Source organism: Typopeltis vanoorti, chromosome 10 (assembly GCF_054136105.1).
Source record: "Typopeltis vanoorti isolate ZY-2024b chromosome 10, IOZ_Tvanoo_1.0, whole genome shotgun sequence".
NCBI lineage: Eukaryota > Metazoa > Arthropoda > Arachnida > Uropygi > Thelyphonidae > Typopeltis > Typopeltis vanoorti.
This window is the reverse complement of record NC_143558.1, coordinates 34,726,462-34,744,668: the sequence shown is the minus strand read 5'-3', so window position 1 is coordinate 34,744,668 and position 18,207 is coordinate 34,726,462. Positions and strand designations below refer to the sequence as shown.

Here is an 18,207-nt window from a genome sequence, read left to right as displayed (position 1 = left end):
ATTAACTTAAATGTTAATTCTTTTGTAATTTCCCATCCATTCAATAAATGACCAGAGATGAGGATGGCAGTCCACTCACAAAGTGTGGGAGGGAGATCATAAGATGGCAACTTGATAAGAAGACTTTGATCTTATCAGTGTCAAATATCCAGAGTAATGATATGAGTTTCTCCAAATCTTTCCATGGCCTGTGTCAAATGGTGGGGCAAGTTAATGAGAGGTCTGATGTAGAATGAGAATGGTGGAATCCTTATTGACGATTACTAATTAACTGAATGATCTTTTAAGTAGCGATTATTGCTGATGACCTCAATTACTTTTGAGAGTTCTGTGATGAGGGCAAGGGCATGATAATTTGGCTGATACCTTGAAAAGGCAATACAGCATAGGTAATTTTTGGTGCATTAGATCTTAGTACAGCTGAAGAGATACTATCTGGGACAGGAGCTTGCTTAGTATCAAGAACTTTGAGTATTTTTCTGATGTCCTGGCAAAAGATCAGACGAGGCGTATTGTGGATGTTTGTGGAATAATAGAGGTGATTTGCTTTGGTCATGTAAACAAGAATTGAAGGAGAAGACTAATGACAAGAGGTTTGCCCTATCTTTAGGAGATGCTATTTCCATCAGGATGGGAGAGATGGAAGCATAGTATGGCAGAAATCTTGCATAACAGCCTTAGCAAGGGACTAGAATTGTTGACTACTATTTGAGCAGTAGGCAGGCTTAGTGCACTTAGCCTTTACAAACTCTGCTAGTATTTTTTACAGTTGTTACAGTCTATAATGTGAGTGAGAAGCTGGAGTTTTTAACTTGAGCCATTGAGTGTATGCTACATTTTTAGTTGGACTGCTTTGGCATGTTTATTGGAAAACCAAAGTTTGGATAAGAGTCAAGAGATTTAAGTGGAGTGAGAATAATAGTTCTCATTCCAGCATGAATAATTTCAGTTATTAGATCGATGCTTAGATCAGGAGAGCAAAAGCAGTAATCAGATTGTGCAAAACAGCATTATGAATCTTGAGATCATAATACTGTTTTCCAAACACTATATTGGAATGAACCTGTTGGTGATGCTTTCAGTGAATCATATCCCATGGCCCTACAGTTGGCAGCATTGTAGTGCCATGGGATATGAGACTGAGATTGGTTGGGAGAAGGATGATCTGTAGAAAAAGAAACATGGACAAGTTTATGGTCGGAGTTGCCAAGAGGAGAATTAGCATCAGCAGTGTATTTGAAGGGAGAGCTGGTTAAGAAAAGGTCTGTGGTGTTGGAAGAATGATGAGGATTATTTGGTATTCTGTTAGGTGGGTGAACAATTTGTGTTAGATCATTAGTGAGAGCAAACAATTTGGCTTCTCTTCCATCTTGGTCTGCAGAGTTGGAAAAGGAGAACCAACTGGAATTATGGATGTTGAAGTCTCCAAGGAAGAACACTTTACTGTTTCAGTAATTAGTGATCAACTTTCAGAGATAAAAAAGGGCAGTGTTGTCATCAGAATTGGGAGAGTAGTAAAGAAAGGAAATCAAGGTAACAAAATGAGGCAATGTAGATCATATACAAGAGATTCCAGGTTCGATATTTGGGCATGGGATATCAGACCTGACAAAAGTGCATGATGTAATGTGGAAGGTTTAGGTGATGTATAACAAAGAGGGTGCCAGTTGATGTTCAGTGATGACAGATCAAGTTTTAGATGTCTGTAAATGGTGGTGGTAGTGCATGTTGTTGATGTTGCATTAAATCTCCAGATGGTAGTAGTCTTTTTTGTCTTTTACATAGAATTTTATTTTTTGTCAGACCTCTTAGGTATTTTTTTTTTTGTTGTTGTTGTTGGTGGTAGGAGTTTTTTTTAGCCGCAGTGACACTATAATTTTTATGTTATCTTTCATGGTAGTGAACATTGGGAAAATTTAAAGAATATGCATGCAGTAAAGTCAAGACTTGCAGATGCAACTCCCACACCTGGAATGCCCTGACAGTGTCCCTCTGCAAACTGCTATAACCAGACTCTCTCCAGGCAGAACCACACAGACAGAAGAAACAGCAGCAGGATTATTTGCCACCTGGTGAGGAAGCCCCCCCAAAGCATCACCAACAGGTTCGTTCTTGTATACTGTTTGGTGGCCAGCCTGTAGAAATTGCTTTATTGCTGTTACCCATGTTTGGAGGAGCTGCTGGCTCCCTTATTGTTGAATACAGTTTGCAAAATTTATGATTACAGCTAAAGTAACCAAGGCTATGAGGACACTGTATTATATTATGTCTGTCAGTTTTGTGTTCTTCTGGCCAGTTTGCCTATTTTGCCAGAATCTTCCTAATTGAATAATTATGGTATGGAGTGTGTGCCCAGCAAGGCTATCTCTTGCACTTCCTATAAGATGTAAGGGAGGGGACAGATCAGAGCAGAAGAAGTAAGCTACTGTTATCATCAAATGTTCAGTGTTGATGAAACCAGTATTTTTTGTAAAAAGATGCCATTATGGACTATAATTGCAAGTGTGGAAACAAATATTCTGGGATTCCATCCTGCTGCTTTGAGAGACTGAAATAAAGTCACTTGTAGTTTACTAGTCTACGGCTTTTAGGGTTAATTATTTGAAATTCTAAAAAAAAAACAAAAAAAAAACAGTAACATCTGCACTAATTCCATAATCTTCATAAATCACTTTGCTCCAACTATCAAATATTGCATGGAAAATAATTTAGTGTTTAAAGTTTTATTGCTTCTTGATAATACACCAGGTCTCATTACAATATTAATCAACTTAAATGCAAAAGTGGTATTCTTGCCTTCCAATACCACCAGTTTACTGCAGCCTGTGGACCAAAGAATAACTGCAACTTTCAGACACTTATATTTGTTATATAATTAGCCATTCTGTAACCTTGAAAGACTTTTGAAAAGGATACAGTATCTTAGAAGCAATCAGAAACATTGATCACTGCTGGAAAGAAATAAAGCTAACAGTGATGAACTGCTGTTGGAAAAAACTGTGCCCACATTTTGTTTATGGTTCACAGGACTGAAAGAAGCCAAAGTGCAATCACCTTGTAAGTTATCGAAATGAGATTTTGGTTTTTGACTTGAAGACGGATACTTCAGATGTAGAAGACTAATTCTCATTCAGTTGAACTGATAAATGATGAGCTAATGGAAATGCAGAAAGAACTCAGAAGAGGCAGGTGACAGACAGTGAAAATGGTGTGAACCCTCATGAAAATTTTGGAAGTCTGAACTTGCAGATTCTTAGATCAAATTTGAAGTGACTTTATCCATCTCCGTTTGACTTAAAGGCTAGAGAGGATAATTATCTAAATACCAAAAAAAAAATCTATAGTTTGCAAAAGTTTCTCCTGAGATTTTCCTCAAGAAAGTAGAACTCTAGCCTTATTGAATCTGATAATGTAGTGCTCAGTGTTCTGTTTCGTAATATAATACCTAATGTGTGTATGCATTTAAAAAACAACCCAATTAAATAAATTTAATTATTTTCAAATTTATGAAGTTTTACTATCTTTGTATAAAGTTAATTTATTTCAGAAATGCATTAACAAATTTAAAAATATATCTCATGAAAGGGAAAAACAAATCAACCTACAAACACATTTCAAAGAACACATATATTCGTAAGTTGAGATATTGTCTGTAATTTGAAATATTTTCATATTTCAGTTGCAATATAGATAGCCATCTGACATCTTAGCACTTTTTTGATTATTGATCTTCCATTTAAATTTCTAGAGAACACAGATACCATGGATAATTTGATAATAATCAATCTATCTATGCTAGCATTTCCTCTGATGACTAAATATTCTGATTTGTTGAGGTTTTTAGTCTATTTGTCAATCTTTAAGTAGTTAGCATGTCTGGCTTGGCCATTAGCAAACTGCAATAAACAATTGCTGTCTTGTATCGCTTACTTTTCTCTCTCTCTCTCTCTACAGTTCTAATGAGAGATATTTTAAAGATGAAGTGCAAATGAATTGCAGAATCCATATATCAAGGTTTTTAAAATTCGGGATGCCTGCCATCCAGCGATCCATTATAGATTTTCTTTAGCATTTACTGAATTCTGGTTTATACCCTAGTATTTAATTGCTTCCTTTTAGAAAAAATTTAATTTTTGTTTATCTTATATCCATTTACCTTTATCTATTCTCTAAATTAATAATAATAATAAAAAATTACTTGAAAGAACAAAATTTTTGCATTCAATACTACTACTACTACTACTAAGCCCTTCTGATAACCCCTTTATGGTTCCATCTTTCTGTTGGAGGTTTTCTGATGCTGATATTCTTCAGTCATCTCCGCTAGATAATCCTTCAGTTTTCTCTTTAGTTGTTCAGGCATTCATCTTCCTTCATATGGATTCTGCTGGGTGATTTTCTTTCTCAATCTATCACTTTTCAGCTATCCCTTAACAGTGTTAAATCTAGAAGTAACATTTTTATAGTCCCAAAATCGCATTTCAAGTTCTGAGAACCCATAGTCCATATGGAAAATTATGTTATTTGGTATCCATTATTACAAATTTAAAATGTTTGATTATAGCTAAAACTTCAGTTGCTTGCATGATAATTCATTTAGAAAATCTGTTTGCCTGAAAACCAAAAATACTTACATTTTGATTATCTTACAGAGGAAGAAGAAGACACAGATGAAGACGATGCTAATGAAATGCAAAACATAACTGTTAAAGTTGAACCTGAAGAAAGATGTGAAGAGGAATTTGATCAGGAAAACATTTCAGCAGGAGAGGAAGATAGTAATGAGAATGAATTAATGATATCTATAAAAGCAGAAAATGTGAAATTTGAAAATAATAGTGAAAATGAAATAGAGCATGCTGAAAGCAGTCCAAAGAGAAAACATACAAATTCTGAAGAAAACAGAAGGAAAAAAAGCTATAAAAAAGCTAAACGAAAATAATTCAGAAATCCTATTTTATTAATATATTTTTATTCTTTTGTATTATTTTTGTATATATTGTGTATATCTGTATTTATTAAAATGCTTTTTATATTAAAAGTTAAATATTTTTATAAAGTCAGTTTAGCATACTGTGCTGTTGTCCTATTATTAATACTGTGATCTATATGATTGATGAATGACATGTTGAAGATATCATAGTTTATACTTACATTTACCACTTATGCTGCAATTGGTTCCTGTCAAAATGTCCTCAATTTCCTTAAAATTATAGGTGATTTTATAGTTTTATTTCTGTTGCAGTCATGAAGACATTCTAACATTTGCCCTTTGGTTGTAAAGACCAGGATTCGGTTCCTCTAGAACTCAAGAAAATTACAATATCTTTTCAAGTAAAGGTGAATTAGAGGGACAAATTTACTGCGGTTATTGATAGGGATGATATAACATTGTTGAAGAAAATGAGGATAGTATAGAAAAGACAAATCATAAGCTTTTACCATTTGGAACAAATATTAGTCATATTGGGTAATATTTTCCAGTGTATATGCATGAAGGGTTTATGCAGATACTATACAAGATTTCATGACTGCTATCTAGGTCAGGAATTAGCAACATTTTTTTGAATGAAGAACCATTTTTGATCTAATATATATATAGAATCTGGAAGTGGGGGGGGTATGTTTTAAGAAATGGAATAGAGCGGGAAGGTGTTTTATTTAAAAAAAAAAAATCATCAAATTCCTGATATGTACCCTCAAGGGGTGTACAGGATATAATAGTACTACATGAAAAATTTGCATCATTACTAACTTCCTATCTACAATTTTCCTCCAAATCAGTCTGTTACTTGTCAAGACTCCAACATTATCAGATCTTATTTCTATCGTCTAAGGCACTTTGTACCTTATCAATCCACCTATATCTTGGTCTTCCTCTAGGTCGTTTTCCTGCCAACCTGGCAGAGAACAAAAAAATATATATTTTTGAAATATTATGTATGAATTAATGTGACTTTTGCTGTTGATCTTCTTGAATGAGTCTCTCAACATCAGACTATTATGCTGTAATTTTCATCTTTATATTATTATCAACAGACCTTCATGGAGTCAAGAGACTTGTTGCATGAGGTCCCACACTCAAATGCACAGCTCATCATACCATGGCTAAATGCATTTACTCTCCTTACACTTACCCCACTCTCAGGCAATTCATTTCAATCGCCCACCACTCTCCATGTGGAAAATTTATTTCTCACACCTGCCTTATACAGCTTCCAAGGATGGCCTCTTGTTCTTCAGATATTCTATGAAAAATTTCATCCATGTTAATCTGGTAATTACCCCTTACAACTTTTATCTCAATAAATTTAGTTTAATCCTTTATCCAATGTAAGCAAACAAAGTTTGCACCTGAAGTAGCTTCAGGACTGAGGCAACTTATGGTAAAGGTGGACCAAGCTTTCATCACTTGTCTTATTATCTCCCATAATGCAAAGCATGTCTCCTTGCAGTAATGTATAATGCTAAGCATTAAGGGAAGGGACACTACCCAGACCAGTTTCGACCTTTATTGAGGTCTCGTCAGTGGGAGCCAGACCCAGAGGTGGTGATACTAAGGTGGAAGTAATGGAGAAGTCGTATTTATACATAATGCAAAGCACAAGGAGGTGTGCTTTGCATTATTGGAGATACTAAGACAAGTGATGAGAGCTAAGTCCACCTTTACCACAAGTTGCCTCAGTCCTGAAAATACTTCAGGTGCAAATTTTGTTTGCTTATGCTTGATAAAGGATTAAACTAAATTTATTATAGTCTAACCAAGTGAAAAAAAATTCCAACATCTTTCTCTAATCCAGAATAATTTAATGATAAGGTGAGACATCTTTTGGGCAACTCGTATAGGTAAATGACTTCTCCATTACTTCCACCTTAGTATCATCACCACTGGGTCTGACTCCCAGTGACGAGACCTCAATAATGGTCGAAACCAGTCTGGGTGGTGGCCCTTCCTTTAATGCATAGTATTATACATGTCTGCAAGGAGATGTGCTTTGCATTATGAGAGATACTATCTGTACTCGCATTCCAGAGACAAAAAAATTGACTTAATCATCTCTGAACTCGCTCCAGCAGCTCAGTCTCCTTTTTGGCGACCAAATCTGTGCATAATAATCCATATGTGGTCTGGTCAAAACCTTGTACAGTGAAATCATAACATCCTTACTTCTACCCATCTATGTTCTATGCATCATTCCCATAATCCACTGTGTTAACCTCAAATGTTAGCATATTTCAATTCAATTCCCTATCCATCATCACCTCCAGATCTTTCATCTCCTCCACCTCTTCTAAAATATCCCCTCCAGTCCTATACTCTGCATCCCATATATGCTTCACAAATTTTAAAACCTTACACTTTGCTACATTAAACTGATATATCCATGCACTTGCCCGTTCAGACAGCCTGTACATTTGAGCACTACGGCCAGGGGTGACGAACTGATGGCACATATGCGACATTGGATATGCATAAAAATTTTTTGGGACATGCAAAATTCAGAGCATCCCAAAAAAATTTCAAACTTCAAAGCATTACTCTAGGAATCCTCGTTTTCTTATGTTTTAAGTTATATTTTTTTATGAAGGATTTTTTAATACTTTTTATTAAAGCATCTAAAATGTGTTTTGTTATATAACAGCTTTTATCAAATAAAGCATGTGTATGCAAAAAATAATGTAATGCAAATTTTTGAGGAACAATGCGATTTTTTTAAAGGATTTAGCCAGTTTTGGCATGTACCCTTAAAAAGGATTGTGATCCCTGCCTTAGGCCATTCATAATAAATATACTATAGATTTCCAATTCTTTGTGGGTTGGATTGACATAAAAAGTAAATTATAAAAATGAATTAGCCCAATAAAAAATTTGACTTGTAAATTGCTTTTGCGTTAATACTTACCTTGTTGATAATAAAAGAAAAGCATAGTCAGCAGCAGTGGCTTCCTTTGGCTACAAAGGGAGCCACTGCTGGATTTAAATCATGAGAAAATAAAATTTTAAGGACTTTTCAACTGCAACTAAATGTAAATTAGCCAGTCTTGTAAAAGTGACAGGTGGTGGTTTTTTCAGAGCTAAAAACAGAATACATGAATTCATAGACAACAGGTGTAAATAAAATGTTAATTATTTTAACATAATATTAATTGGGGCTATCAGTGCCATATCCCTTCCACACTCGCACAAAAAATCATAAAACCTATAAATTTAGAAATGTGTGAAAAAAGTGGTTAAAGGGAAAAACTTGTGTTTCTTGAGTTGCAGGAGATTGTAATCCATTTGGAAAACAGCTTGAGGAATGCCATTGTTCTAGTCGGCAGAGGAAGGGAAGACAAGTTGGTTTAGGAGAGTTTAAAGCTGTATTGATTTTGACTAATATCTACTCATATTTTTTACATATTTAGAGGAGAGCTAAGTAGTGATGGACAGTTCGGTGGGGGTATCGCCCATTAAAATACATATGGAAAAGGTATAGTTAAGCCTGAGAGGGATCATCTTTTAATTATGCATTTTTAGAAAGGTTTTTGATTCATCACAAATATGAGAACAGTATTCTAAGGCTTGATAAATACAGGGTGTTCGGGATAAATTTGACAGTTTCGTAAGGAAAAAGAATCTTCTTTGTATCTATTAAATTTAATGAATTGACAAAAAAACATTACAGGCAGAGTTAATTACAATACTATCAACAAGATTTACTCAAAATAACCACCATTAGCATCGATCACAGCTTCAATTCTGCTTCGGAACCTCGAACAAGCTGATGCTACAGTCTCCCTGGGAAGGGCCGCAAAAACTGTTTTAATTTTATCCATTAACTGGGCTTTTGTATTACTGGAAGTGCGATTGGTGTCTTTTTCAACTGCGCCCCATACAAAATAATCCATGGGGTTAAGGTCTGGGGAGTTTGGAGGCCAAACATTTGGACTGGTGAAGTCGTAGAAATTTTCAGACAACCATTTTTGACTTTTCCCAGAGGTGTGGCAAGGGGCCGAATCCTGCTGCCATACATACGGCCTACCATTGGCTACCCTTGTTATCCAGGGCTTGACTACAGTTAGCAACTCCACGAACAAAGCCCGAATTCCAATGCCAGGGTTCTTCAACACCTGTTCCTGCAGATTTGCGAGGAATTCTGCTGTACGAACGCAATCAGATCGTCTGCTAGGGATCTTTCTTCTTGCTACATCCTCGTAGTCACCATTGCAAGTCTCTAGTTCATGCCTGATTGTTTTTACTGTATTCAGGGAGCATTGGGCAGCAGTCGTAATATCCTTATTTTGATGGCGGGCACGAATCATCATGATACAAGTTATTCTCTTCCATGATTCAGGTGGGTTCCAGCTATCCATCCTTTCTGACATCTTGTATATGAATGAAGAAGGGTCCAAACTTTTAAATGAAGAGAAGTGTGTGTTAATACATGTAACTTACGGAAAAATATAATTAATTATAAATATGTCAAATTTATCCCGAACACCCTATATAAGATTTATGAAGTGTTGGAGTTGTATAGGTAAGAATATTGTTGAATGTAAGAAGATACCAGTATTTTTGGAGGCCATGGATGTGATGTATTTGTGCTAGGAAAGATGCAAGACAGCCTGAAAAGAAATTAGATCATGACTGGATATTTGAAGATTATCAGAAAGGAAGGAAGGAAAGTGAATATAAGTTGATAGCAGTAAAGATCAGTAGAGTGTTCTAAATCTACTGGAAAATGGCAAGGAGATTAACACATTAGTTTTGGATGGATAAAGGTTTGCGAAATTGAATGTACTGTCAGAACTAGGGACAGGATTGAAGTTGTCAGAGGTTTTGGGGTTGAGTGATGCTACAGTGGTAGTCTGAATTAAGAGGAGAGACATGGAAGGGCAATAGTTGTGCTCCCTCCAACCTTTCCCTTGCTAAGGGATTTATTTTTATTTATTCGTATGGAGTTTCCTCCCTTTTCTCCCCCGTCCCTATTGGGGCAAGTTGGCCCCCCTCCTGGGGGTTAAGTATTTATGACTGTAGATCCGTGTGTTCGTGGGGCCTGCTTGCGGGATGGAAAAACCCTGCTGTCCACGCCCAAGCTTGGCTATGGCGGATAATCCTTAAGTTCCTCACGTCGGCAACAGGAATCGAACCCAGGACACTCCTTTCTCAGGCATTTGGTTGCAAAGCACATAGCCACTAGGCTAACCGCGTGGATGCTAAGGGATTAATGTCTTGACTGCTGTTTGGGTGTTTTTGGCTCTATTAAAATCAGATTGTAATTTATTGATGGATTTTTAAAGATGTAGCCTTCACCGTTTTGGTTGAGAGCTGGGTTTTTTATTTGAGTCACTTGAAGTTGAGTATCAAAGGAATCCAATATAAAAATGTTGCGAGTATTAGGAGTTTTGGATGGTAGAGAATGAAGGTCCTCATTCCAGCAAAGGAGGAAGAGTGCATATCAAAAGTCATCCCACTTGGTATCAATAATTTGTTAGTGCCAGTAATACTAAATAGGATCTTAAGACAAAGCTGAGTGAAGGAAATGCCAACAATGTTATAGAAGAGTTGATTGAGGAAAGATCCAGAGTTATTAAGAGGATGATTTCTGTAACTCCAACTTCAGTATTGGAGTTACAGAAATGAAACCAGTTTGAGTTTGGAGCATTGCCAAGGAAGGTGACAGGTCTGGAGTGGTTATCAAAATTTGTCGAGTAATAAAGATAGAAAAATGCAAGAAAGTGTGGAAAAGAATTTTTGAGGAACGGATTGTAAAGTTTGGCTTTTTCTGGTATGGAATATCAGATCTGATGGATGTACATATACTGCTTTTTCACAGAATCATGAAAATTCTTGCTAATTGAGATTCTATGATGATATCTGGTTTTTATGCATGTGTATGTGTATAAAGATAAGATGTTTGAACATGATTGAGGTCAGGGATAGGTGAATATTTTTTTTTTGAATTTAGTTTCATTTTTCTTGTGAATCTGAAGAAAGGATGAAATCTATCATACATTTAGTATGATGGGCTAGCTAATGTTCAGATAATCACATTTTCATGGAGAATGTGATGATTATCTTTCTAGAATCTTCTGTATGCTATTGGATTTGTGATTCTTCTATCATGGGTAACATTCATATTATCATTAATAACAGACTTCCATGGAGTCAAACTCATTGCAAGTTTACATACACTTGCAAAGCTCATGAAATTGCTTTGAATTCATTCAGTGTATGTTCACATTTGGGGTTACGCACAGAGTGCGTAACACCAACTATGAAATTTGGAGGTGGTAGTGATGGTATGGTCGTTCATTGGCCTTGAACTTTTATTTTTGGTGCCACAAACATTGAACTCCAGCAGGTATCTGGACAATGCAATGCTTTCTACATTTTGGCATTTCTACAAACTAACAATTGTCTCTTTCGGAAAGACTGCATATCATAAATCTGCTACTGTAACTGCTTGGTTTGTGGACTTGAATGTCACTACACTTAACTGCCCTCCACAGAGTCCTGATCTCAACACTATTGAGCCTCTATGGGATGAACTAGAGTGTCAAATTATGTCAAGGGACGTCTGGACAATAATTCGGCACTTCATTACATGCCTACAGAAAGAATGGTTCAAACTTCCCGTTGATCGTTATTGTATGCATGTGGAAAGCTTGTCCAGTAAGATTACTGCAGTCATCGCAGTAATCCGAATTGAGGGCCTACTTCTTATTAAGGAAGTGCCATGGATGTTCCTTACACTATGCTGTCTGTCGACTTCTTCCTAAGCAGTACTGCTTGGAAAATTTATATATATATATATATATAAATTTTTCACTTGGTTATATATATATATATATATAACTAAGTGAAAAAACTTTCTACAACCATATGCTATGGTGTGAAATATTAAAGAGTGCTATAGTCTTGTGTTTTTTGAGTTTCAAGAATGAGAAACATGAATTGCTTGGGTCTAAGATCGATTAACTGGTGAACCAATCAAAGAAAGGCTGAGAAAAGTTCCTGTAGGCGACCAAGTGAAAAAACTTTATACAACCATATGTTATGGTGTGAAATATTAAGAGTGCTATAGTCTTGTGTTTTTTGAGTTTCGCGAATGAGAAACACGAATTGTTTGGGTCTAAGATCGGTTAACTGGTGAAGTAATCAAAGAAAGGCCGAGAAAAGTCCCTGTAGGCGATGACTACAATTAAATTAGCGAAGTCTGCCAGTCTATGGAAGCAATCGCTATTTCCACAGGGCCATATTGGCTTTGGTTGACAAATATACACTGCTTAGAAGTCAAAGGACACCATAGTTTGAGGAACAAATAAGCCACAGGCCCACCTTAACATGTAGGACCTGATCTCACTGTGATGCATGCAGCACTCCTGTGGGCATACTTTCCACAAGCGTTTCATAGCGATCAATGGGAATTTTGGACCATTCTTCCTGCAGGCATGTAGTGAGGTTCTGGACTTGTGGGACAGATGTCCCTTGACTTCACCCAACACTCCAGTTCATTCACAAATGTCTAATAAGGTTGAGATCCAGTATCAAGCCTGATCGTCACTAAACGTCAACAAACTGTGGACGTTTAATGACAATCAGCAGCAGGCTTATGACATGCATTTTCTTTGAAGGAGACAGTGGTCAGCTCCATAGAAATGCCACAAAGCAGGACACATTGCATTGTCCAGAATGCTGAGATATCTCTTGGAGAGTTCAGTGTTCATGTCACAAACAGGTCTGAGGACGAAATAGGACCATACCATCACACCACGTCTCCAAATTTCAAAGTTGAGTTATGCTTCTGGTTAGAGACGTTCACCTGACATCCATACCTATCCATCTAGTCTAGAGACTGTAGGGTAATTCGTCGCTCCATAACGTTCTAAGCATCCACTGTACACAAACACTGCACCACTGAAGACGGCTGCATATTGGTTCGGGTAATGTCGGGATTGCATACTGTGGTTATACCATAAAAGCCCGTGTTGCGAGTCTTGGTTTTGAATGTTTTAGTGGAAATTCTTGTTCCAGTTCATTTCTTGTTTAACGCAGCGAAATGGCGATTTTTACATATTATTCATAGCACCTAACATCGCGTCCAGTGAGTGGTGTGTTGTCCACTGCGGGTAGCACTTGCAGTTGACTCTGTGTTTACATTTCAGTAGGTATCACTGATTGTTAACTTGGGATGGCCCAATTTGTCAAAAATTTGCTAAAAAGATAGGCCTTCAACGTTGAATCCTATCACAATGCCTCTTTCAAACTCCATCAGTTCCTTTCTTGTAGCCATTTCACCTGGACACAGTTGCACTGACTTGGGAGCATTATATATTTCCCATTTATATTGGCTACAAGCACGTGGCACAATTGTACTTGCCCATGGGGATGTTCATTGACTTCTTTTCAGATATATACTTTTCAAAATCAGCTAAAGTCTTTTATTTTTATATGTATTAAAAAAAATCAGCTAACGCCTTTTATTCTTTTAATTTTAATTTTAATGGGGTAGACGAGGCCTTTAAACCCTATGTAGCTTTTGGTGACAGTCGGTAGTTCAATTTTCACTGGTAACCAATCAGAGATAGCTGGCCCACAGCTATCACTATAAGTGCAACTGATGAAGAGACCAGCAAACAAGTACTGCCATCTCTTGGTACCTTACTCTAACAGGATGTGTTATTGTCTGAAATAATGTGGGTTGTATGGTCAATTTTTTTGAGTTTAAGGAAAGAAAAACCCGAGTTTCAGGAAGAAAAAACCTGCTTGCCCATGCCAGAACGACTAACTGAAGAACCGATCGAAGATAGGGTTAGAAAAAAGTTCCCGCAGTCGGTGATTAGACTTCAACTCGAGTCTACCTTTATTTTAATTTATATTATCAGTCAATGTATATTATTAAAACTTAGAAGATGATAAATATATATATTTTATAGCCGTATAGCAAAACAGTTTTCAATTTGAAGCTTCAATTCCATTTTTAAGAGTTGTGAATTTTCGAACTTCATGTTTAAAAGGGTGCTTTTGTAACTCTGGATGCGTTTGTTTCCATAATGCTAGGCTGTCCAAAGAAAGGCTGTTATAAGTTCAATTCTGGTCGTCAACTAGAGGAACTTTTTCAAAACCTTTCTTCTACCCAATTTAGTTGATTCAGCATCCATGAATAAGTAGTATTTTTCTTTCGAAAACTTGGATTCCTTTAATTGTACATATTAAAAAAATTGGCTATCGACTCATATTGATACGAGCATTTTAGGACTACGAGCTTACTCCCTTTTGTGATAAAAGACGTTAAGAGGATTTATTTATTTTTATGTTTCAAAGGTAAACAATGTTTAAGTAGGTCGCTATAAAGCAATGCTTTTTTCCCCTCCTTTCCCCCATTAGGGTCAGTGGCCAGTCGCAGCCAAGTAAGCCTTCTTTTAAACTTGGTTAATGCTGTGATTGGGCAGAGACAGAAACTACTATATACATAGTGCATTATGGCATGCATTCTTCTGGCTGGTTTGCCTGTTTTGCGGGATGAAAAGTTCAAGTGTCCTGGAGAAAAAAAAATCATTCCATATAGACTGGCTAACTGACCTTCAAATGAAAAACTGTGATAATGGTTCTTCACGTCTTAGATTGGATGCTAAACTGGTTGTTTAACTCAAGAGCATCGTCGAAATTAACTAATCTATAAAAGGATCAACGCAAAGTATTTATTTATAATTTCCTAAAAAAAAAAAAAAAAAAAAAAACGTTAACGTCTTTAATTCCTTTACAAGGAGTTGGCGAGGCCGTTTTAGCCCGAGCTATAACTTTTGGAGAGAGAGAGAGAGAGAGAGATGGAGGTTCAGTCTCTATCGGTGGCCAATTACAGATAGCTGGCCCAAGACTATCACCAACAATATCCGGCATCCGGTAAAGACAGGCTGCTGACAAGTGTCGCTATCTCGTGATTCCTAATCCTAACACTACATATTTATTGTCTGAGATAATGTGGGTTCCACATAATGTGGATTTTCTTGAGTTTAACGGCCAAAATCCGAGTTTTCGGGAGGAAAAACCCGCTTGGCGAAAGATCGACTAACTCGGGAACCAATCGAAGAAAGGCTTAGAAAAAAATGTTTCTCTAGCCAACGACTAGATTTGAACCTAAGTCTTCCTTCGGGCGATCAAGTGCCGTGGATACACACACACATATATATATATATATATATATTATTATTTGACACCTCCAGGGAGTCCAAAGACTCATCGAGGGAGAGTGTGCCAAAAGCATCGAACGATTGGTCCCCTTCCAACTACTAATCGCGCTCAAACTTACTTAACTGAGCCATTAGTAGCAGAGGCTCTACCAATCGACCAACCTTTGCCGGCAATATATATATATTGCAAATTCGAGTCATAAAAAGTTGCCTAGAAATTATCAACTCTTTTTGATTTATTTTTGACCGCTGATTTCAAATATCTCCTCCATTTTTCTCTATCACGTAAGAATTTTTCATAAAATTTAAAATTTTCCGTAAACATTTTTGGAATGAAAGTATTGGAAAAAAAAATTTAATTAAAGATTAATCTTTAGTACATACTTTATATTTCGTTGTTTTTTCTTTTTCCTTCAAAGCTTCTTTTTGAACTTTTTCTGTGAAATTCTTTTCCTAGGTCGTCTCTGTACAACATCCAGCAATAGTCCGCAATCGTGTTGACATTCCACATGTCCTGATACCTTCTTTCTATCTCCTTGATGTCTTGGTGGAATCGCTCTCCTTGCTCTTCGCTGACAATTACCAGATTCTCATGAAAGTAGTCTAAATGAGAGTTGAAAAAGTGCACTTTTAAGCTCATGGAGCAACCCAAATCCCTGAATTTTTGTAGCACTTCCACAATCATATTATAGTTGGAGTCCTTGTGATTTCCTAAAAATTTGGTCACCACCTATTTCAAAGCTTTCCCTGCTTCTTTTTCAACAGTTGCCATTTTTTCTTCAAACAGTTTATCTTTCACAAGCTTCCTGATGTCCGGAAATACCTTCTTTCAATTTTGCTGATCCCGGAAATTTTGCACAGATGTATTTAAAACACACTCCTTCTTTCGACAAAGCCTTGAAAAATTGCTTCATCAATCTTAGCTTTATGTGAAGCGAGGGTAAAAGGATTTTTTCCTGAGCAACCAAAGTTTTGTGTAACACATTTTTACTTCTGGATTTTAATGTGACTCTTTCTGGCCATTCCTTCTTGATCCAATGTTGCTCTCTATATCGGCTGGCCTACTTGCACAAAAAAGTACGGGTATTTGGTGTATCCTCTTTGTTGTCCCAAAATCATAGATATGACTTTAAAATCACCACCAACTGTTCATCCATGATCATTGTACTTAAGTTTGCTGCGAATAAAGGCTAAAAGCATTTAAAAAAAACCGCAAACACATTAAATTAAATCTTCACACTAACTTAGAAATATATGCAACCTTTCAGAAATATGATAACGTAGTAGTCAACGACTAAAGTTCAACTAAAGAATCACCCAAGAAAATGTGTCTGTGACAACAGGAAAGTCATCCGTCATCTCGGCGAATCAGATTCAAAGTAGCCACCTGTACTTTTATCTGCATTTCTTTCTCTCTCTCCTATCTTATGAATGAGAAGTTTCGAGGAAATTTCTTTATTTACCATAAAAAAGCACTCCAAGAAAGCACTTATACAACTAATTAGCTGTAAATAAAGGAGAATGAAAATAAATACCAATGCGCGGAATTTAAATCCAAATGCTACTAATAAAAACTATAAAATTAGAAATTGGGTTAAATTGGTGGGTGACGGAATTTTTTTATTATTTTTTTCTGAACTCAGCACCTAAAAATCTATAAGAATCAATTATTACTTCTCAGACAACTTTTCCCATCGCAGGCCTGTGTAACTGCTCATGACATGTTCTCAAACACCCAACTAGTACTATTCTCAGAAAGTTTGAGTTCTGCAGACAAGGATTTTTTTTTTTTTAGTTCCAGTGAAAAAAAAAAAAAAAACCTGAGTTTTCAGAAAACCTTTTCTTGCCTTGTTCCAACATCAACTAACTCCAGAATCGCTGAAAAAAAGCACACAAAGAATTCATCTAAATTAACAAAAAGAAAATGTGATGTAACTATTGCACACCACCATACCAAAATAATGAGGTGACAGAAACATTGGTCAGGTATAAGGGACGTTACTGAAGAAATGATAAGATTTACCAAAATGGTTAACCACATTCACCTGCTTGAAAATATTGTCACATAACATCAGCATATCATTTGATCTCCTGTAAAGGCTAAATTCACTTGCAAAGGGGAATGATTGACGAATAGTTGTCTATAAGATTCTATGGGAGCAAAATGGTGGTGGTCGGCGGTAGATGGCGTTGGTGTAATTGCGGTCAGTTGGAGGATTGAGTGGTAGAAACAAGGTTGTAGAGGGGGTGCCCTCCCTCGATAAGTCTTTGGACTCCCTGGAGGTGTCAAATAATAATAATAATAATCTCATTTCAACAGAGCAAACTTTAGCTCACTAAATGACAAAGGCAGGATCTGTCTGTCTGCAACGCTACAGCTAAGGACGTCCCACATCTGTTCAATCGGCTTTACGTTAGTGATCATGCCGGCTGTGGCAGTCATTGTGTACCTTCATTTTCAAGATACTCTTCCACTACTTGAGGTTTATGGGCAGTGACAATGTCATGCATGTCAAGAAACTGGGCCAACTATACCCCTAGAAAGTCGCATATAGAAGTCGAGGATCTATCGTCGGTAACTCTGTGCAGATTTCGCATCCCTATCAAAAACATGAAGAAAGGGGCCACTGTTAATCATTATTCGTTCCCATAAGAGAACACTACCTCTACTGTAGATGCAGTGTGCATCCCTCCTCTCAAGAATCAAACATCTAGAATCCATTTGTAGTCTTAAATGGGAATTATGAAAGAACACAACTGTATCCCCATTTGTCAAGGTTACAAGTTCCCATGCTCGTGATATCCTTTTTGACGAGCTTTGCAGTGGTTTTGTGGTTAATAAGTTACAAACTACTCGGTTCCTTGCATAGAGTCCACTTGAAATGATCCTTCTTAACACAATTGGAAAATCAACAGACAGTTGGGACAGGATATCGTTAAGATCTGTATTGCATCGTTACAGCAAGATGAAAGTCTGTTCGGATTGACATGACCCACAAATGACAGCTCTTTTTGTAATTGTTTCAGTCACTT

General features: G+C 36.6%; 1 protein-coding gene across 1 annotated transcript in view; it reads left to right on the top strand.

Annotated features, from left to right (window-relative positions):
• Rrp47 (Ribosomal RNA processing 47) overlaps window positions 1-5,063 on the top strand; it is a 33,011-nt gene extending 27,948 nt beyond the window's left edge. Inside the window, exon 5 of the mRNA XM_090399559.1 lies at window positions 4,653-5,063. Coding sequence (XP_090255685.1) covers window positions 4,653-4,942 — 290 coding nt within the window. The 3' untranslated portion in view covers window positions 4,943-5,063. The remainder of the gene's footprint in view (window positions 1-4,652) is intronic.
• The last annotated feature ends 13,144 nt before the right edge of the window (window positions 5,064-18,207 follow it).